General features: G+C 39.7%; 2 protein-coding genes across 7 annotated transcripts in view; one reads left to right on the top strand and one right to left on the bottom strand.

Moving 5' to 3' along the window:
- The window catches only part of Snrk (SNF related kinase), a 101,950-nt gene that overhangs the window by 52,862 nt on the left and 27,380 nt on the right, over window positions 1-21,708 (bottom strand). For 2 of the 5 annotated variants that reach the window (XM_022807327.2, XM_086991220.1), the window contains exon 1: window positions 10,347-11,226. The exons of 1 other annotated variant lie outside the window; for it this stretch is intronic. The gene's annotated coding sequence lies outside the window, so the exon portion shown is untranslated. Of the gene's footprint in view, window positions 1-10,346; window positions 11,227-21,708 lie in introns of those variants that run through there. 2 more of the 5 variants (XM_086991217.1, XM_022807330.2) reach the window with 2 other exon arrangements.
- Window positions 11,733-17,113, top strand: AspRS (aspartyl-tRNA synthetase). Of its 2 annotated transcripts, none has more exons than XM_022808732.2 (7): window positions 11,733-12,115; window positions 13,754-13,897; window positions 14,173-14,352; window positions 14,862-15,046; window positions 15,231-15,486; window positions 15,922-16,465; window positions 16,896-17,113. In XM_022808732.2, the coding sequence occupies exons 1-7, from the start codon at window positions 11,987-11,989 to the stop codon at window positions 16,964-16,966; spliced, it is 1,509 nt and encodes a 502-aa protein (XP_022664467.1). In that variant the 5' UTR covers window positions 11,733-11,986; the 3' UTR covers window positions 16,967-17,113. The 2 variants fall into 2 exon arrangements, with proteins under 2 accessions (XP_022664467.1, XP_022664466.1); XM_022808731.2 differs by having other exon boundaries at window positions 11,734-12,115; window positions 15,922-16,508.

The raw sequence follows: 21,708 nt of genomic DNA, 5'->3' as shown, positions 1-21,708 counted from the left end.
CGTTCGAAACTTACGTTTCATGGGAAAAAGCTGTTTATCAAACGTTAAAAAGAAAGAAAAAAGCAAACATTACGTTATCGATAAACCTCACTTTTTATAACATAAATGTAAACAAGCTCACGAGTAACCAGCTTGAATGACTAAACTAAGATACTTAGAATATATATTGTACTATAGTTCTATTGAATATAACTCGTAAAAATATAATCATCTTCCACCTGGTCACTGAGCTAGTAAGCGAAACTATATAATTACGAACTTCATGTATATCTGAAGATGTGCTGCTGCAGATACGACGTATAACAAAAAGTCAACATTGGATATTATGGCCCTGCTATATACACAATGCAATCGAATCCTATAAACCCTGGGCAAGTTATCTGTGTTTACCAACAACTGTCGAGGTATGACAGCCATTCCTTTTTGTAGCGGACTGATTTCTTGTCAAACAGTGGACAAATACCGACCACAGCCAAAGCGCAAATATTTCAGGCCACTCAGACGGCTATTTAACGGCTCTTACACAGAAGCGGAAGTGGAGAGTCAAATTTGGTCACTTATACTCTCAAAATCAATAAGTCAACGCTACAGATAAAGCACCAACGTATTTTTTGTCCTAAGATAAAGGCTTCGCATTGTACGAAATTTGGCATTGGATTCGGATAGCCTTTGCGGACCAACCCTTGTACTTTTGGGTACCAAAGCATATCAGTGTGTTTCCATTTACTGAAGAAAAAAAAACTATTAACCATAGCGAAATGTTATGTTAGCTTTCTTTTTTAGTAAACATTTGTATAGGATGAATTTTATCAAATAACATAAACATCACTTTAGCAATGAGTATAAAAATTAATCTCGTTATCAATCAAACACGATGACTAGAAGCTCCGTAATTTGCTGGTCTCTGTATTAAACGCGTAATGGTTTTCGCTCGTCATCCAACACATGTTGCATTGCCAAGAGAGTCAGTCATTTTCCGGTTCATGTTTTTTAATTTTTCGGTTCAAGATTGTGTTTTTTTAATATGTAGTCACCCGCGTTTTTATCGTCATCTCGTCGCTTTTCCTATTATCGAGAATCAGGGAGCGCAGGGAAGCATCGGGGAATAAAATAAATTACTACGTCGCCTTAGATACCCAAAGAGGAAGAAGGACGACACACGATGCATCCAGTAGGCGACAGACAATATTGACTTCGCAAGCCTGTCCTATCCGTCTGTGGTTGCCTATTTTCTCTGGACTAGCATTTAGATAAGTCAATGTCGTTGCTGTCGCACTGGTGCAGCAGTTTGCTAATATAGCTTGTCCGGAGATGGTCAAAAAAGGGGGTCAGACTGAAGATGCTTCCTGACCTAGCAGGGACGGAAAGCGAGTTCCAGAACACGTCTAAAAGTCAAACGGCAATTTTGGAGAGGAGACACAAAAAAGAGTTACGAATACAGACGAAATAATGAGTCAAGATCAAAATTAAATATGAAAAATTTGCATTTTAATCGCTCAGCAGAAATTACTGAATTGCGAAGACAGTTTTAATATGGACGACAAGCTTGCCGACATTTTGAGAAGTCTAGATGTCGTAACATTGATCTGTGTTCAGTTGTCGTGACATATTGTTAACAGCGAACGAGGGTGAGCGTAATTGGTATCGCTGGCTGACTAAGTCATTTCTAGCCTTGTTAAGCATGGATCTCCCGGAGCAACAATTTGGCGATGGGCTTACCTCACGTTAAAGACGCTAATTTGGCATATAACATTGTTTAGTAATGCCCATACACGCCGGTGACCCACGTTGCCAGGCGCAAATACATATCACTTAACACGAATAACTTTATCAAGTTTAAAAAATTGTTAAATGTCAGCAAACCACCAAGCTGAGAACTTCCTGGGCACCACGGCGGGCCTTTAATAACGTCCACACCAGATTATTCAGCGGCACGATAAAGGTACGCAAATTCAAAGCTAGGTTCATAGGTGCGTGCTTTTAAGGTCACTGATTTTATTTAGTGCTTGATACTTCTCGAAATGTCATTAATCATTCGCGACTACTTTCTGAGAAATGTTATATCGTGTGACAAAGCATGGTTTATCATATCAACGACTAATTCACTTTCTTTGCTCGCATTACGCTCTATACAAACACCTCAGAAGGACCGAAGTTCCATCTTGCCGTATTAGCATTTGTCGAATTTGTCGGACTATTGTCGAACACTTAGCTTCCTCCTCCTCCTCCGCCTCCTCCTCCACCTCCTTCTCTTGATTACGGAGATAAAGCCACTCCGCCTGAGCCTAAAGATCAATGCTTCGAGTTTCACGTTCGACACTGTCGCTAAGCAATGCTTTATACGGCTGGCTTCTTCTACCACAAAATGATGTGTATTGACGGCCGCTATCAATTTTAGACCATTTCAAACGTTGCAAGCAAGCACATCCCACACCAAGCAAAACACCACTGCACTATCACAGAGGTTTTCGGCTGCGTCAATCCTATCCAGACGAATCAGATCATACTTCTGCTGCGCGTACTCACTGTTCACCGGATTTATCGCCTATAAACACAGTTTTCCTTTATCTTCAATGATTTATAGTTTGAATAACGGCACTAGCATATTAATAATAATTTCAGGTAAACGTTACACGAAAAAAGCTTGATCTTGGCGCCTTTTTGTTTGGTTAATGTTCCAGAGAAGTTCAAGTCACTTACACCATTCAAAGCAACTCGACGTGTGTGATTTTCCTATTACGAAGAATGCATAACGACGATATGTCTGAATGAAATACGCATGTAGTGGTTGACCTGCTGAAATTTTCGCATAGGTATAACAATGTTCCACTTCTCACGTGTTCTGAAATCCTCAGTCTGGATAAAATCGATCGTCCTTTGTGCGTACAAGGCGTATACATCATTCCAGGTACTGACGAGTCTCTCATATTATGGATTTTTTGTTTTATTTACATATCATTTGTCCTTCGTTTTCTATAGTATAAAAAATTTTATTAAAAATATTATTTGTTTCCAAAAATGCCCCAGAACCTGTAGTAGCGTTCCATATTAAAAAGCTCCTGTCAGACCACTTATAGTACCAGCTTCCCTTTTGCTTCCAATCACGACTCATTTAGTCCTATTGTGTATACCTACATAAGACTACATTACAAAAATAGATATATCTCCTGCCGATTCTTGTCATTGTTGTTTAAATACTTGCGCTCTGTGATACATGTTTAATCCACCCGAAGCTGGTACAAAATCACGTCGCGCCTGTTTGAGGCGATAGGACTTTGACGTCCTGCAACTTTTGTGAAAATAAACAAGTATTGATGAAAGCTATAAGCTTTGTTCATGTTTCGGGTGATGTTCGGAATTAATAAGGATTCTGCGACGAAACGAATTCACACTTTTGAAGGCGATTTCGTCGTTGAACTGCTTTTGGACTTCTGTTAACATTTTACATCGGTTATTTTCTGGGTAACGCCGCGTGGAACAGATGTTAATTCGAGGTGCAGGATCTAATTTATGGCTTGGGTGTAGTAAAACTTGCTAACTAAGATCTTGTCCCGTGTGGAGTTGAGGCGAGAAAAGAGTCGCATTGGCAGTGTCGTCGGATCTGAACGGTTCATAGTAGAGCACACCTTCAGATTTCACTAAACGCATAACATTTAGCCTTTGACTAGGAAAAATTCCCTTTCCTGTCAGACTGGTTGCACATCCACAGCTCCGAAATTATTGTAGAATATCGTTATTCCATTTTCAACGATGATATTGTACAGAAATATCTTACTTTCTGGTCGAGCAATTAACGAAGAATGAACAATCAGGCAGTTAACAATTGCAGCTTTATTCGAAATAATGTGGAACTCATCTTCCCTTCCTCTGTACCTTTCTCAAAGAACGGAGGCAACACCAAACCATCCACTGGACAAGTCCTACTCGTATATCGAGCTCTGAGCCGAATAGGCCGCATTGTCATTTAAGAAAACCAGTAAGTGGTCATCATCTGTCTCCAAACCATTCTTTGTCAGTGAAATTGATACTTTCCCTTCTGAACTGTTAAACGAGTTCTCGAACATTTTTTCTCGATGCCAAGGGTTTTCGTTCCACAAGAAAATGGTAAATTTTTCAAGACCATTGGAGGTTCGTCACATAGTCCTAGGTATAAGATATACTATAATACGTAAAAATAAACCTAGGGTTAGGCAGGATTTTTTTTTAAGTAAAAATACTATTTAGCAGTAAAGAATGGGCTTTGGGTTGAAAATCATCTGTTTAGGGCAGAAATCTACTTTCTGTGGCACTTCAATACATATTCTTCTATCTAAAAACCTAGTTTTTTCCCTCACTAGAAGCCCCTTTTTATGAATTCTGTAAAATCATACCAAGCTCAGCGTATGCGACTAGTGTGGCATGCACGAGCAGGTGTCTTCTTGTTGTCGTTACCCGTTAAATTATTAAATCTTATTCCGTTCCGTCTTTCATTATGAATGTTTCTACAACTTTGCCTGTTAGGGCATCAGTCGGTTCTAATACCAGCGAATCTTATTCGTCAAAAAACTTATAATCGGAATAGGGCACAAAACGGTTTTTAAATTTACGCTCTTCATTAGCGATCTTTGTTTTTCTATATTCTATCTCACGATCTATCGTAATTGGACGACACATTAACAGCTATGACGCCTATTTTTAAAAAATATTTTTCTATATTAAATAAATTTTCGTTCCAGGGAATTTTAAGTTCCTTCTCAGTACATATTTGTATCTTTGCATATATGGCATAATCTTCACTCTCTATTTTGTTACGACAATACAGAGCCGTCTGTCAGAGGTGTTTTATTCGCCTTCCTGCTGCAATGGCTGAATGCTACACCTCTATATGAGAGGTTGCATGAATGCTTCATAATGTATAGTTTTTAGCAATATCTAACCGCCTGTGACCATCCAGGCGAAATTTTGTCGCTCTGTTCAACGGCATTGCCAGTTTTTGACGTCATAATGTCAAAACCTAGTACACCGAAATACTGTCCTACAACTTCTCCTCAAAGCTCAGTGCGATACTTCAAGCAACCTATTACACGCGATCGACCCTTGCTGATATAGCCATAGAACCCAAGTGAAGTCATCCTGAACTTTTTGCTTCATTAGCGTCTCCAAGTTAAGTCTAGCATCTCCACTTAGATCATGTGTTCCTTTACTGCTTTGTCATTTCTCTCATTCTTATTCGATCTATTAGTTCGTGCCATATGTGCCAAAATAAACGACAGCAACGGCAGCTCTAATGCATCCGTAACGAGAGCATGGTAGCAAAACGGTGGTAGAAACTGTTTCCTTGTGGCAGGATCCCAGCCGCGTCCTCAGGACATGCATGTATTTTTGTATCGCGTGCATATAGATGTCGTGCGTTTATTCGTCGGTAGACACAGCTGCACGACTCGCTGCAGAGTCCGAGGAGAGTTTTCTGAGCAGGCAAGCCACACTCGCATGCTCTTGTCGAAAGATCCTTAACCTTTTTCATTTTCATAACTTTCAAGAGAAACTATTTTTTTTTTTTCGTTAGCTGTGAATAATGAAGCAGGCGTATAGAGGTACTTTAGCTGAACAGGTAGAAAGATCTATGCTTTTTATATAAGTATCCCTATCTAGGCCTCCAAGTCTAAAGTACTTTAATAGTAGTAAGAGTGCACAAAAGATAAATATAAATGTAACTGAGAAATCATCAACTCTCTATACGTTAGTTATTGCTGATGCCTTAACCGGATAAACCATTGTAACTATCATACGCACCATCATCCAAGCAGAAAGGCCTTAGAAAGGGCTCTATGAATTTGTAGGTATGATCGCTGCGCAAGCCTAATCTGATAAGAGCAATTGACAACTGCGGGCCTTGTAACATGAAAAAAGTACCTTAAATTTTTTAAAATGAAGAATAGAAGGTGCACGGGAATAAACATTTCTCTAAATCTACTAGCCAATATTATTCTACATTACGGAGTAGAGCGCATCGATAAAAGCCAAGTCATTCGACGTTATCTCAACAGTTTACTACAGAACCTGTTAATTCCAAAATTAATTACCCCTTCGACAGCGGTGGTGATCAGGATGGGGAAACAATGTAGACGATGAAGTGCTAATACATCGCAATTGGCCCCTCGTGTGGTTTGTCTGTTTGATCGATTCTAGTGTCGTGCATAATTTTTCCTTTTTTCATATGCTTCCACACATAATATACCTTATTGGCCCACAAATAGGACCTAGCGATACAGATGATAAAACAACTTTTTATACAACATCTGTTGACGAAGCATCTACTAAGAACACGTATGTGTAAATGGGCTTAGGTCGTGGATCCCAGACCCTTCCCCAGTCCATGCCTGCACGCAACGTTCGACTTACATTACTCTAATGGTCGATTTCATTGACCCATGCTATCACCCATTAGAAACTATTATATAGAAACCATATAAGAAACCATTCCCATCGTACGACCAAACAGTTACTCTTAAATGAACACAAAAACTACAGGATAAGCCCATGTCACACAACGATGTTCTTAAAATAACAGTACTCTTACCTCTATCTCATACAGAATGTTTCGAAATCAGTGCACTTCTCTTGCCTTGGCAGATAACTTCGAAAATAACTTCAACTGCGTGCATAGTTATGGAGCGGACGAACTGTAATTACGAACTAATGCTATTTCACTCAACGGGACGAAGTTACTTCACAAACGTAGCACTGGCATACGTTTACCCGCTTAGCTGATTAATTATCAACAATATCATGCTAATTAGATAACTTGAGTTCCTAGAATATCAAAATTGCAGTTAAAGGGCTTACAAGCCATTTCATAGGGTAATTATTACTCCGACAGACCTTAAGCCATGTGCCGTTCAGCATGTTTAAGACCCTTGACAAAATCACTCCATCAGTGTTAACCATTGTTAGGGCAATGTTTGTACCAGAGTATTGTATCACCCTTTGTGCACCTCTGTGCATTTAATATGAGTGAGATAATAGTAATTATGGTAATACGATTTGTTGAGAAACATCTCCAGAGACATTTGTTTGTACTTTTTCTTCCAGCGAGGAGAATTTCACAGGACACTGCAACTCGCTTAAGGTATCCTGTTCGTAGAAGATAAATTAACATATAGAAAATAGAAGAAAGGCGACACAGATGTTGCTATTATATTGCGCGTAAGACAATGTGAGGTTGTTTCTTTTGGAGAGGATTATGCCTTCACTGCTTGAAGATCCGTGTCATTGTATCAGCTAACTAAACATTGATATACCAAGCAAATACCGAATTGTCTCATAAGAATCAACGTCATAGCAATCCTTATCCAGTAACCATATCGAGGCAATTGTTTGGAAGCCCTAAGACAGCGTTGCTATATACAGTATAATGGGAACCGATAATAAAAAGAATCGACAAGTGTCTATTGTTAATTTACACGCTTGAACGTGTTTCGTGTGTGGTACTGTCGTTAAATATTGCTTCAGACTATATAAGCGAACCTAATTGCGAAAGGGTGATCGTGACAAAATGTTGCCATTGTATCCGTGATATGCATTTCGCCTGTTGTGATGCATAATACATTATCGTAGAGTTCAAGGTCTGACGCTTTGGTTCCGCGGCGCCAAAAGTTGAATCCATGTCCTTGTGGCGCGTCAGCGTTGCGAGGGGCCAAGTATTATCTTACGATACTGTTACTATTGCCTAAAAAGGCCGCTAAACCTCGCGAGCTTCAACCGCAGTCAGGTAAATCGTTCGAAGATTTTGTACATTTACTATGTTATTAAGCCCCTATTAGCGATAGGCCTCTAAAATGTGGGCATCGGATTTATAGATCGACTATTTACCTATGTAGCTTGAAATGCAGTAATATCAGAGCTATCTCTATGATACGCAACTATATAGCGAATACGACCTCGTTATAGATGGCACACGAAAAGTCTACAATAGGTTCAATCATTCAGAACACAATCGAAAATGTGCCATGATAACGTCCTGATGTAATTGATATAGATTATGGCATGACTAATCTCATCGGCATAATATTTCGTCGGCTTTGTCAACACCCATAGTTAAAGCGTAGTTGATATAAAAAAAAAGAAATAATAAATAACAAAGTTAATAAAGTACATTTTGTGCGGGATATTTCTGATCATTTTAACTCCTTTGGATGACCGTGTTTACATGACGACCTGTTCTTTGACTACTGCGCGTATTAAAGGCTGAACATTTTCCCTACAGTACATTCTCGTTGACGGCTATGATTAAATTGAAGAAGTCTATTTCGCTGTGGCCTGTATGACGACTATACTTGGAAGAACTTCCAGCTTATGTTACTTACCTTTACCATACTGAATGCGCTTTAATACTGGCGTATCCAGTGTGAGAATAGTTTCCGATAGCCTTCCGGAGTATATGTACATATGATATTGAAGGTAGCTTGTTCTGCTAAATATCATGATTTAACTAGCACCTCAATGTTTGTGACAACTTTTTCTGTGGTATTTTCTGACACACATCATAAAAGCCTGATTCATATTCGCTTCTAATCATCTATACTGTTATCTCTACGCGCGTATCGGCTACCTGACGCTAACTACGATATAAAGACGACAACAAGAACATCACTGTACAATAGACTTGTTACTGCTTGCTTCTGTTTTTCGTCAGAAAGAGTCGGCAAAGTATAGGAAGAACTTTTTGATGGCTTAAACATCAAATAGATAGAGTACAGGACAGACAGCCATCGTAATCGTTTGCTGATGTACGACTGAAGCAACTTGCGAAGCAAGAGCAGGACGAGCCTTCAAATCGTTGTCTGTATTTATACATGCGAAACACGGTCATCGGATAATAAGTTGGTGCCAGTGCAGAAACATAGTAAAACATGACGCTCAAAAACATAAAAACAGTGTCTGGAACTAAGAACGTACGCAAATTATCTGCATGCCGGGTTCGTTATAATCTGGGGATACATCACATCTATCCTGACGTTAATGAAATTGTTACGAATGTATTTGGTGCTGAACTTTGCTTTACGCAAAAAAGAGGTATAATTCGAAAGCCTTCTATAGTGGCCCAAACCGATTCCATTTGCTAAATACGATCCGCAGCGTACCTATAGCTGAAGCACACTCATTAGCAATTAAATAGCTCTTTTGAAAATTTTGATACCCATATAAAACGGATATCGATATACAACTCCGTTGTGTCCGGCAGTATATTTTATTAGCCTTTACAGAGAATTTCCGGACCAGTAATAGCAGTCCTTTTCGATTAAGTCAAAGGCAAAATCTAAGGAGTATACGCACCTAACGAGCAGGTAGTACATACAACAGCGTCACGAAAATTCTAAGCTAGCCTAATTTGCCAGAAGAAATAGAAGCACCTTATTTCAGTAACCTAATCGTTCTCCTGCTGAATTCGTTAACAGCTATGATCCAGCACGAAAGATCACTATCCACGTAACGAAGTAAGTTTTCCAGTGTCGGCTTTTCCACTAGTGACCTTCAATCCGATTTGATAGTTGTTTTTGAATCGAAAACCGCTCTCTGCCCCCTAACAAATCCGCTTGTCTGCCAATTTTAAATTTGACCACAAGGGTCTCGATCGGCTAGCTCGTAAACTAATTGTACTAAGCGGATACGATACAGAATGACAAAGCATCTGCAGCGATGGCACTGAGAAAATCAATACTCCCCGGTTATCAATGAACTCGTCTTTGCTACGACTGACCACAATTGACTTCACCTACTTTTTTTCGGTCACTTTCGCAATCCGTTTCGTTCATGAATAACGGTACCGCTATCTGGTACGACTGCACGATAAGAGCTGTGATAATAGCTAGTACTAACGCGATACATTGAGGACCTCCTTTGAAGCAGCACCAGCCATTGGGGAATAACATCTCATTCAAAATAAAACGAAGCACTGCATTAAAGACACAAGATTGAATTAATAGTTGCACAGTTTCCACTAGCAACACGGTGATTCAATTTTTCTTAAAAAATATCAAGTAAAATTTTCAATTAAAGACCGGACGGAACTATGGCAACCCCTCTGCTTATTCGACTGTGAGACTCTCGCAAACATGTTTTGAATTTCAACATCTTTCTTAGTGTTTTAGCCATCCAGAAAATAGCATTACTATACCTGGAGCCACAGCATCCACAATTTACTGGTGCACATTTACATTAACAAACACCTACAGCATAATAGTTACTTCAAGCAAAAAGAACACGTTGATATTTCAGAAAACGCTGAGAGGGTACATGTACTCCAGCAAATAGTATTATTCTATATAACTGACTTATTATCTCTAGAGGCTGGAACAGACATATACCTCTGATGGTTCGTAGTGAAAGCTTTCCTGCCCGCCGTGGAAAAGGAAAAACGGTAGCCAGGCTCTGATAGCCTTACACCGATTTTCATATATAGCTATACTGCATTTAAATGGTGATTGATTAACTCGAGGAGACCACTATGGTATAAAACCAATGCTACTGAATCTTCACCATGAAAAGTAGTTTTCTTCTACACTTTGAAACCTCTGCTCGTAGATTGCTGTTCCGTAGTTACTGTATCCAGAGATTCACAAATGAATATAAGCTGGAAAACACAATCATACACTAGGACACCCGTCTACAAATGACTGCAGGACGACCGAAAAAAGCACTAACATCTCACAGAGACACTCACTGCAATGATAACATCGAAAAACCACTACTTCTCATAGTGGAACAAGCGACTTTTAACTCCAAGTTTTCGCTAGATTACACATCTATTCCACAATGCAGAGAAAGGGTTATTTTCGCGTTTTGCTTGCAATGTGCTACTCACTCGGTTCATTAACAACACCATCATCACCGTTCTCCATAAACTACTGCCGTTTAAACTAGCGGCCGTCTTCGAGCCCTTCACGGGGCTGTGCTTGCCACAATGAATATTGGAAATGCCGCTGGTATCCGTTCGCCTGTCGGCTGTCCTATGTTTCGGCAGCTTTTGCCCCACAGTGATGCTCCTGACCGCACAGAGAGCTGTGAGCTCGACGGAGCACGGTTCTGTTATATCTGGAGTTAGGCGCCATCTTGATTCGGCGCTCGTCCTTTCGGCAATTTGTTCAAAAACTACAGTATAGGTTAAATAGATGGTCGGTGAGAAACTACCAGAAAAAAACCTTGCAATCTCATTGTTTTTTCGTGTTTTGATACAGCATGGATTATAAAATTTTATTAAAACATTACTGCGAGCTAAAGCGCAGCATAGAAGTAACGCTGAGACGGAACCCAATGAAAATAAAGTGCCCAAACATCGCTGTCGATTACTAGTACCAACAGCATTATCTACGTAATTTTACTATAGCAAAAATCTAATAATGTGCCAATTGATTGGTCTTAGGTGGGTTATCGGTAGTGGTTCGTTTGGCATACGAACCTCATTTGTTCATTGTTGTTCTCATTTGTTTATTATTTTTGATAACTGATCAACGACAATCCGAGTACAAACAAAATATGATAATATATCTTTTATATATCACAGCAATGGGGCAATCGCTTGCTCGTCGCATGTTAAGAAATGATCTTTACTTTCGTTTTGTACAATCTACTTTGCTTCCAAGATGACTTAATCGGCAAAGTCCTGAACAGTACCCTCGTTCACATCTGTCGATCTAGTGCGAGCTTATTCAGTGTTCAACGAAGCTTCTATGAGCATAACTTCGCTCCTGCACATATGGGTGAGGGACGGCCTGCTTCAAGCCTTTTTGTGTGTCTAGCCGGCATCCTTACGTCGACAAAGCACCAAGCAGAGGTTGTTATTCGTATTAAATGTGGGTCGCGCGTGTTCTCTGTATCCTCGCTAGCGTATTCCGACGTGTAATCGTCGTTGTTGCTGCGGTGACAGTTCCAAGTTTGTTGTGAAGCTTGGAGTGACTTATATCGTGAGGTCTTACACTTGCGCTAACCTTACACTGTTATTTTGGAGATGGGTGACCAAGTGAAGGAAGGCGGTACGGCTTCAAAGAAAGCTCTGAAAAAGGCTCAAAAGGAAGCTGAAAAAGCTGCCAGAAAAGCAGCTCATAAGGCCGCGGGAAAAGAAAATGGGTCAGATTTGGTAAGTACATTTACCACATGCTGGTCCATGTTCTCCATGTAGTAATTCCACATGCCGTTCCATTCTACTGCGTATCGCAATAAGAAAAACGACTAGTGATAAAAAAATTATCTACTTATTTATTTAATTCGATTATCGTGTTACCACGTTATCTACACTTGTTAATTGTTAATAAAATATCAATATATTATACAGCATTATTGTATTAATTAAACAGTACGATTCGATATGGGCTTCGAAGGCTTGGGTTTCAAACAATCACTACGACTCAATGTAATGACAGTAGATCTTTGGGCATCGCAAGTGACCGAAGCTGAATAGTATCTGCCCGGTTACAGTTAAAAATTGCAAGTAGTTAGTGAATTGAAAACCTAGTGTCGTTGATTGTTTCTTTCTCAACGATTCCGTATCGGATTTTAGAAGGCTGCTTAGTATATTAACTTCGGAATTTAAAAGTAAATTAGATCTAGTTATAACAAAAGTACGAGACCAAATATTTGTCGCCGCCCAACGCTTGTCACTATGATTGAGCACGACAGCACAGTATGGGGCAATTTTTGGCCGGTGCAGTGCAGCTGCAGGCCCTTCCGATAGCTGTTTGCTGTCTTTAATACCTATATATATTTAGCGAAGATTGTATAAATGTTATTCGTCGAACTACTTCTTTGTTTTTTGTTTATGTAACTTATTACGTTTCGTATTTTTGTGCTCCGATACAGTAAAATACAAAGAGATTTCAGTGCTAAGGAAAATTAACTCGGCATTATTCTTTTGAGGTCAAGTGGTTTACGCTCGGTACGAAACGCGCGCTTTCAAAAGACTTGACACTGCTGATTCTTAAACCTCTGTTCGTTTTGCATTGAATCTCAATCGTGAGGTCATCTAGGCCCACGATACAATGGGTCTTACACAACAAAATGTTCACTCGGATATCAAATGCTAGTCTGTGATTATTTAGACTTTTCTTCAACGAACCTCTAAAACAGCTTGTTAAGCGTGCGCCATGGTAACTATGTGCAACTGCTAAAACTTGAACCAGCGACGTTTTCCTCAAGAACGACAAAGTGTATATTTTAACGGCTTGTTGGCCAAAATATACTCGTATTCTGTGTCCTACAAACATTTATACATTTGGCTTCACCGTCTGTTAATTTAGCCATCAAGGCTATATGCGAATGAATGTCAACATTTATAATAAAGACAATCTCTTCTGACAGCCCGAAATTATTTTTTTTTGAGAGCTCGTAAAATTAACAAGCATGTACAGTGGAAATCTTTACTTTGAAATGTTGCCCGGATTTATCAAAACACAGACTTCTAAATTAGACCTTATGACGTTATTACGTCTGTAAAATTATAGGTATCAGACATCGTAAAACAATAATATACTTCGAAGCAAAACAATGATATGTCAGTGATCACTTACTTACACTCCTTACATGATGATGAAACATGATTTAGGCGTTTAGCATTTTCTCCTAACATTTAGCATATCTTTAATTATTACCTCTTATTATATAACCCGAGTATTCTGAAATGGGACTATTTTTAATTTCGATAACATGCGATAGCCTATACTCCGTGCCTATTCATTTTTTCGCTTTTTCTTTACTGGCAAAAACGGCAACCATTTTACAGAATAAACAGACTGGCGCTGCCGGCGACGAGGTGGATGGGTCGCAAGGTCTCTATGGACAATACCCCATGATCCAATCGACGGAAAAGCTTCAACGGGAAATGATCGAAATCTCCCAATGCACTTTAGAACGTGCCGATCAAATGGTACGTTTGTTCGCTGATTTTTTGTACACACTGAATTTTTGTATTTCATCGAAGGCATATAAATCCCTTTTTTTATGCTTTAAATATGAAAACGTATCAAATGAACTGGCAAAATTTTACTAGCTAATGGTGAAATTCGTTTGGATACATTCTTACAACCGTTTTGAATAGTTGGGATTAACGATTTGCGGACTTATCCTTCAATTTGCTAAGTGACTTTCCTCGTTCGTGATAAATGATTCGCATTATGTTACATTTTATCTTTTGACTTCCAGGTCTGGCTGCGTGGTCGTCTACATACATCTCGTGCAAAGAGTAAACAGTGCTTCTTCGTTCTCCGACAACAACATTATACATTGCAATGTTTGTTAGATGTCAGCGAGGGAACTTCGAAACAGATGCTGAAATTTATTTCGGCCGTTCCGAAAGAAACCATTGTAGACGTCGAGGGAAAGGTACCTTAGACGACTGCTAGTTTGCTAGGCAGCATTGCAAACATGTTTTAGTATACCTTCATCACTCGTGTCGGTTTCACGTATAACATCATATTTAATAAGGGATCGAGCTGTCATAGCTCTTTAGTTGGAATATGTTTCCTGTTTTTCTTGACCAGTAATTAGTTTGTGGCTGATAAAGCAGGCTGAATGAGATTTCAATAAACATACATTTAATAACATATTGTCAAACGCCTGTAACTATCCATAAGTAAACATACACCGTTTCGTCAGCGTTAATTTTTTAAATATAGTAGCATCGTTCTGTCGAACCTACAATAAACGTCATAAACGAATTAGACTATTACAAGTTCTGTTCTCCTATTTTGAGAGCAAAGATAAAAATCGTTCCCAGTATTGTAAAGCGGCGAAATAAAAATCGAGCAGTGACAAATGTGATATAAATGCATTAAAGCCGGTAGCGAAAAAAAAATGCGTAATATTTGCCGAACTGGTTTTTCTTCCCCCAGCTCGTCAAATCACCATTGAAAATCGAATCCTGTTCCCAGCAGGAGGTCGAATTGCGGATATACCAGTTCTGGATTGTGTCGCTTAGTGATACTCGCCTACCGCTTCAAGTAGAAGACGCCTCTCGTCCTGAACCCGCGGAAGGCGACGAAGAAGCACTGAAAATTCGTGTCAATCAGGACACGCGGTTAGTATCTCGCCCACGTAATTATGATCCTCCATAGATGGCTTGCTTTAATGTCGTTTTGTATTATGCGTATTTTAGTGACAGTTAAGAGATATTCCTAAGGCTACTTCAAATATTCTATATGTATTTGACAGTAATTTCATTCACACAAGTTCAATAAGTCTATTTCGTGAACCATTTACAGCTTGGATCACCGTGTCCTTGACCTTCGCACCCCAGCAAACCAAGCAATCTTCCGACTTCAAGCAGGGGTCTGCCATTTGTTCCGAGAGTCTCTAAATCGACGCCATTTCATCGAGATTCATACACCCAAAATTATCTCGGCAGCCTCCGAAGGTGGCGCTAATGTATTTGAGGTTACCTATTTTAAAGGTAAAGCGTATCTTGCCCAAAGCCCGCAGCTCTACAAGCAAATGGCCATTGCCGCAGATTTCGATAGGGTTTGTAGATTTTGTTATTTATCCTGGCTTTAATTGTTTAGGAAAACTTTATCTGAAAATTCATATGTCCGGTGAATTATGTGTATACGCTGTGCAATTTTAACGTGTCCAATATAAATAAATAAACTATATATTTTGCATAACATTTGAATTTCATGCTACTTGACGCAAAATCTATCCTTAGGGTTGTTGATTTTTTGATGTGATGGCTTAAAATCTGTTACTGCAACGATTAAACTAATAATTAGCTACGATTATGATGTTTCTACCGACCCACCTTCTTGAGAGCTTAAGCTTCTTGATGAGTATGTAAGAAACAGATAAAAAGTTGCAATAATGACAATTCATACTGTTTTACGAGTAAAGCATGGTACGTTTCATTTACCATAAACATTTTATCTTCTTGTTTGTCATTTTCTTCTATACATTCTGTAGGTGTACACGATTGGCGCAGTATTCCGTGCAGAAGATTCGAATACGCACCGTCACTTAACGGAATTCGTCGGCCTCGACCTTGAAATGGCGTTTAAGTATCACTATCACGAAGTACTGGACACTATAGCCGAGATGTTTGTCGATATATTTAAGGGCCTGCGCGATCGATACCAGCCCGAGATTGATACAATCAATAAACAATACCCCTCTGAACCATTTAAGTTCCTTGAGCCGTCATTGCGGCTGGAGTATTCCGAGGGGGTGGCAATGCTGCGAGCGGCCGGTGTTGAAATGGCTGACGATGAAGACTTAAGTACTCCGAACGAGAAACTACTTGGACGACTAGTCAAGGCGAAGTACGATACCGACTTTTACGTGTTGGATAAATATCCTCTGGCTGTTAGGCCATTCTACACAATGCCTGACCCAAACAATCAGATGTTGTCGAACTCTTATGACATCTTCATGCGAGGCGAGGAGATTATGTCGGGTGCTCAGAGGATACACGACCCTGAATATCTAACCCAGCGCGCTAAGGCACACGGTATTGATATATCAACAATTCAGGCTTATATTGATTCGTTCAGGTGAGTATTGATAGGCCGAATTATAAAATCGAAACCATATTTTGCGACTGTATGGCTGACATATGCGCTCATGAACTAGCTGCGAGGCAAAGAGATCGAGGATATTCTTTTTTACTTATTTAAACATTTTCCAGCACATATGTTGGCGAAAATGAGGAAATACCGCAGGCGTCTAATGACAGCATCGAACATGTAATCTTTTGTGACACGAGGTCGTGCAACATGATGACCAAATTGTAAATGTTAAGATAACTAACCAATGTATGTCGATTTTTCAAGTCAATATGCATCTGTTCCTTATGCGTTCATACATGTCTGTCCATCTAATCGTATACATACGCACGCCTATGCACGCCTCGAGTAAACGCTACGAAGTTTCTTTCACAGGTATGGAGCTCCCCCACACGCAGGTGGTGGCATCGGCCTTGAGCGTGTCGTCATGCTTTACTTTGGGCTAAACAATATTCGGAAGACCTCAATGTACCCCAGGGACCCGAAAAGGCTTACCCCTTAGGCACGGTCCCGTTAAAATTGTGTCTTCTACCGTAATTGAAAAAATGACTTCAATAAAAGAATTAAAATAATTTTTCATTGTTGGATCCTGCTGAAGATGTGTTGTCACTGTCATTATTTGCTCGTACTATTGGTGACATTTTTTTTTTAATTTTAACATTTTAATAAAATGTCGTGTTTGCCAAGCAACAGATAACCTAATTTTGGCAGAAAGGGTCTATGCATAGACCCTGTAATTGAATTACGTTAAATGTTTGCATTCATTTTCGGTGATAAATTTATACGTAAATGGCTGTATCGATATATAATACGAGCCATAAGTAATTCTCAACGAGATTTAGCCGTAGTTTTCTACAGAATGATTTTCAAATAGAAGTTAGTACCGCGTCTGTCAATTGCAGGACCTTAATTAGGCATTAATTGCTTGCAAGTTTCCGCAATAAATCTATTCCGTACTCCCAAAAATGTTAATTACGAGGCAACGTTCCCCGTAAAACCCTTTATTTGGCGAAATATCATGGGTATCGTAAAGAATGCGCTTTAAAAGCCTAGAAATGAATTGACTGAACGACCATTGTATTGTCCAACAAGCGATTTCTCCATTTATATTCATGTCTTCGCGGTAATGTAAACTTAACAGCGAAAAAAAATGGGCCGAATGTTTCTCAAAGTACCAACCTACTCCTCGTATCGTGTCGCACTAAATCTTCGAATCCGTGTACTTCCGAAACTTCGGCAAACTCAACAAGATGCATTCTCGTTCTATTCATTAAGACCAAATGACAACGAATTGAGCTTTGCCTAGAAACGTCCGCTGAACCCACAGCTTCCACGGGAAAAACTTCTGAATAAATTTATATGTGCATTTTGTCCTTAGAACGAATGCGATGTGCGTCTTTCTGATACTATCGTTTAGGACTACTAGTTCAAAAAAAAAGAACGTGTTATCCTATGTAACGATAACAGTTTCAGTTCAACCAACTACGAGGAACAATATCAGTTACTAAAGTAGATAAACAAAAAGCACATTCGATTTTATTTCACATCGTATATAACAGGTTTCCAAATCGCCAACAATTGTCGTAGTCGCTGCATGGTAGTAGCAGCATATTTTACTCAGCCTTAGTAGCAATTTAACCAGTTTCAACAGTCTCTGAGAGCTTACTAAATAGTTATAGCAGCATTGCCATTTCGTTTATGGCTAATGATCGGTTTAGGTGTTACAACTAGCGAAATCGAGGCCGTCTTCCCTTTTTTAAGCATGGATAGGTTATTGCGTAATTTTTATTTGCATTGAAAAAGACACTTACGGTCAGTAGCTCATTAATGAAAACAGTTTTCGAAACGCAGCCTTCCGCAGCATAACGCGTACTTGCCAAAATTATAGAACGATTAATCGGCATTAGAACCGGCTACTGCGTAAGTTCAATGTTGCCACGCGTAACAATATTTAGAGCACATGAAAAGCTTCTCAGCAACAGAATCACTTTAGAACTAGAAGTAAACAATCAGTTATCTCACTGAACGAGCAAATTAACGAATGTACATTTCGGAATCGGCGTGCTCAGGCTTGCGCCATGGACCAGAGCACTCGAAAGATAGTCTCAGCTTTTCCTCTTTATGTTCATCTTTACGATTACGTTAGACTGTCGACGTAAAATCGAATCCGTCTTTTTTTTTTCGTTATTCTCGACGTACAGTGGCTCGCCGTGCACTTCGTAGAAATCATCATAGTATAGCTGGTTATTTGGATTGATATTTTATTTTTCTAATCGCCTGATGTAAAATAATATTTTAGGTTTAACAATGCGTTCCTAATATGTTTCTATAACATGAAATAGATGAAAATAGCTGTGAAAGGTTTCAAAGCGGGCTTATTATGGGTAAAATTCCGATATACCGTATGTATATAATAAATATGCGAGGAGTTTTAAAGAGCCAAAGCTCTGCTTATTAGATCGTTCTAGAGGAGTCAACAGTTTTGGACTTCAGAGATTTGTGAGTGACTCTGAACGTTTCGAGTTCTGCCAGTGCCGTTCAGATGGTTTCAGGTGGCTTGCCCTCAGCACGAAACGAAGTTTGTCTAAGTCCACCTTGGAGCCCAGACTTCTTCACACGTCTCTAAATTCAATAGGAAAGCGCGTTTCCACTGCACCCTACCGGACGCGCGCGCGAGTCTGACGCGATTTTAGAAGGATTATAGCGCGCTCATATTTGAGACCTTGCAATGTTATGTGAAATAACCCTCTTTATTCAGCTAACCTGCGCTCATGATATTATTAGGTTCATACATAAATACTGCATATAAATGGGTTGTCAGAAATCTTGTTCGTCGGTCATAAAAGAGTAGTAATTAGTTAGTTAGTGCAAGACCTAGGACACAAGATCGTAAAGGCAAAAGAACATTACGTTCATTCTCTTGCAGGACGGCTTTAACAATTCTTACCATGCATGGTCTGGCATTGCTTCAGACAATGATGACTACGCCTTATTTTGTCAAGTCTTTCCTGTTAGGTGGCCTGTTTCACTTGACGCCCACTTGTTTGCCATGTGCTTCTTCTCAGCTTGCAGTTCCACCGAACGCGGCTTATAGTCTGTTTTGACTTCACCCTCAATTTTGGCCTATTTACCGCTAGTACTCATCTTATTCTCTGCGTTGCATCGACGTAAAAATACCACTTCTCACTGGTGACGATTCTGTGTAGAAACCTGTTGTTGTGGCTACGCGGTAGCCACTGCCGATTGAGATACTGAGAGTCAGTGAAACGCCGTGTGTTTCTTTGGGTATTCGCCCAAGCTTTTAATGACTGTCCAAATTGTATACTTGCAAGGCACGTTACTATAATCGAGTGTTGATAGCATATCCTGTAAGGAAATTTACGGGTCCTTTACCCTTATCGATTCATTGTCCTCGTTGACTTCAAACAGCCGATCCGGATGGGATACATCATTCGAGGTAAGATTCCATCCTTAAACTTAGCAAACCCCTTTGAGTAGTCATCTCAGTCATACGGTTTTCGCTGTATGCGGCGAAAATGTCGTAGTAGCTTTTTGACCATAACAAGAGACTAAATGGAGTAGCAGTAGAATGTTTTTCCCACAAATACCTATTTTTGAGGCCTGAACTTGGGATAACATTCCGTTTTCTGTGCAACTGAGCCGAGCGCTTTCAACTACTTTGGGTAGTAATACACAGAGAGCAGTTGCAGAATAAGGACAGCGAATACAGGAAGCAAGGTTTTTTTTACCTAGCAGTAGGCAGCAAATACATAGCCGTAACGAACCCAATGTGTGGTATTCGAATTTATGAAAATTGACTTGCAAATAAACTTGTTGCCATTCTTAACATCAATTACCGACGTGTGTGTGTACTAAAAAAGTAGATGCTTAGCCTTTTAGGCACCTCATCGATGACTGATGTGTGCGCTCGTAACAATTTTTATAAGATAGCAAATGAGAGATTGTTTATGTCTACGAATGTGTTTCCTTTTTATTTCTGGAACCTAGACGCGGTATTGCTGTTGCTAGACGCTGCTAAGAATTGTGTCAAAGGCTTAAACGTTAGCACCAACCTGATATACCCATTTTGACAGTCAGATCATCTCCCATGTTCTTGCATGCATCATCGAAGGGCGTTATGGATGTCCGAATGAGAAAAGACAGTTAATTTCAAGCGTTCGGAAAGGGAATCGAAAAGAAGTCTTACGAAGCAATCACTCCTTCGTAAACCTCTTTAACTCTGTTAGAGATTATGTGAACAGCTTTAAATGGCGTCTGGAACTTAATAAAAGGCTGTGCTCAAAGATGATCGGCATAGCAGAATGGTGACTGGATAGGCATAATTGGTGATTATCCATTGTGTCTTACAACTGCCGATCGTCGACGACGAACATCCGAGTCAACAATTACAATTGTTCGATTGTAGATTTTCGAAAAACTGTGATGACCTAGTTGATCTGCCCTTGCAACGAGTGCCGCAGGCAGACAGGCAGGCCGAAATACAGTATGCTCATTAATAGTCGTAATGAGAATTGACGAAACGTTAGATATGTGACGGTCGCTAACGTTGTTTAGTGTGAAGGCGTAGGTTGAGTATCGAGTCGCATCGTACACAGTTCTATTAGTAGGACTTTTGCATCTATGGGTGCATATACATTATAGAAAATGCTCGACCTTGCAATCTATGACGATTTAATTTGGCCGAGAGTATTTTTAATCATTAACTGCGGCTTCGATTCAATGATCCTCCAAACGCGATCCGACTCAACGATTAGGGGCCATTGTTTTTCGCTTTATTCCGCATTTCGCAAATAGGCTACAAGAAGCAGGTCCTAGAAATTTCCAATAGCCAAAGGATACCAAACTCAAAGATCGACCTAACCTTATCCCTAAAGGATACTCTGGTGGCAGCATGGAACACCTGACTGGCATCATCCATGGCCAATACTTACAGTAAAAACAAGGATATATTCCCGACACTTTGTGGCGATACTTCCTTCCTTGGCACGCTGTAACATGCGGAGTCTATGATAGTACCTCTTAGTAAAGCGCCCAAGGAATCACTGCAATAAATTTATAAGTATAAGAAACGGTACGTACGGCGCTGACAGCCCACCCGTGAAAGAACTCTAGAGATAATTAAATAACTTCTAAGAGCGCCCTTTACAGAAGCGTTTCTGTGACATAT

The sequence above is a fragment of the Varroa destructor genome, unplaced genomic scaffold, assembly GCF_002443255.2.
Source record: "Varroa destructor unplaced genomic scaffold, Vdes_3.0 BEIS01000005.1, whole genome shotgun sequence".
Taxonomy (NCBI): domain Eukaryota; kingdom Metazoa; phylum Arthropoda; class Arachnida; order Mesostigmata; family Varroidae; genus Varroa; species Varroa destructor.
The sequence above is the reverse complement of the archived record's forward strand: the minus strand, read 5'-3'. Positions and strand labels throughout refer to the sequence as shown.

Excerpts from the sequence above, each read along its gene's own strand:
- AspRS (XM_022808731.2), top strand. The coding sequence starts at position 11,987 with ATGGGTGACCAAGTGAAGGAAGGCGGTACGGCTTCAAAGAAAGCTCTG. Across the intron at positions 14,353-14,861 it reads TTGTAGACGTCGAGGGAAAG|CTCGTCAAATCACCATTGAA; the intron begins GTACCTTAGACG and ends TTCTTCCCCCAG. Across the intron at positions 15,047-15,230 it reads CGTGTCAATCAGGACACGCG|CTTGGATCACCGTGTCCTTG; the intron begins GTTAGTATCTCG and ends AACCATTTACAG.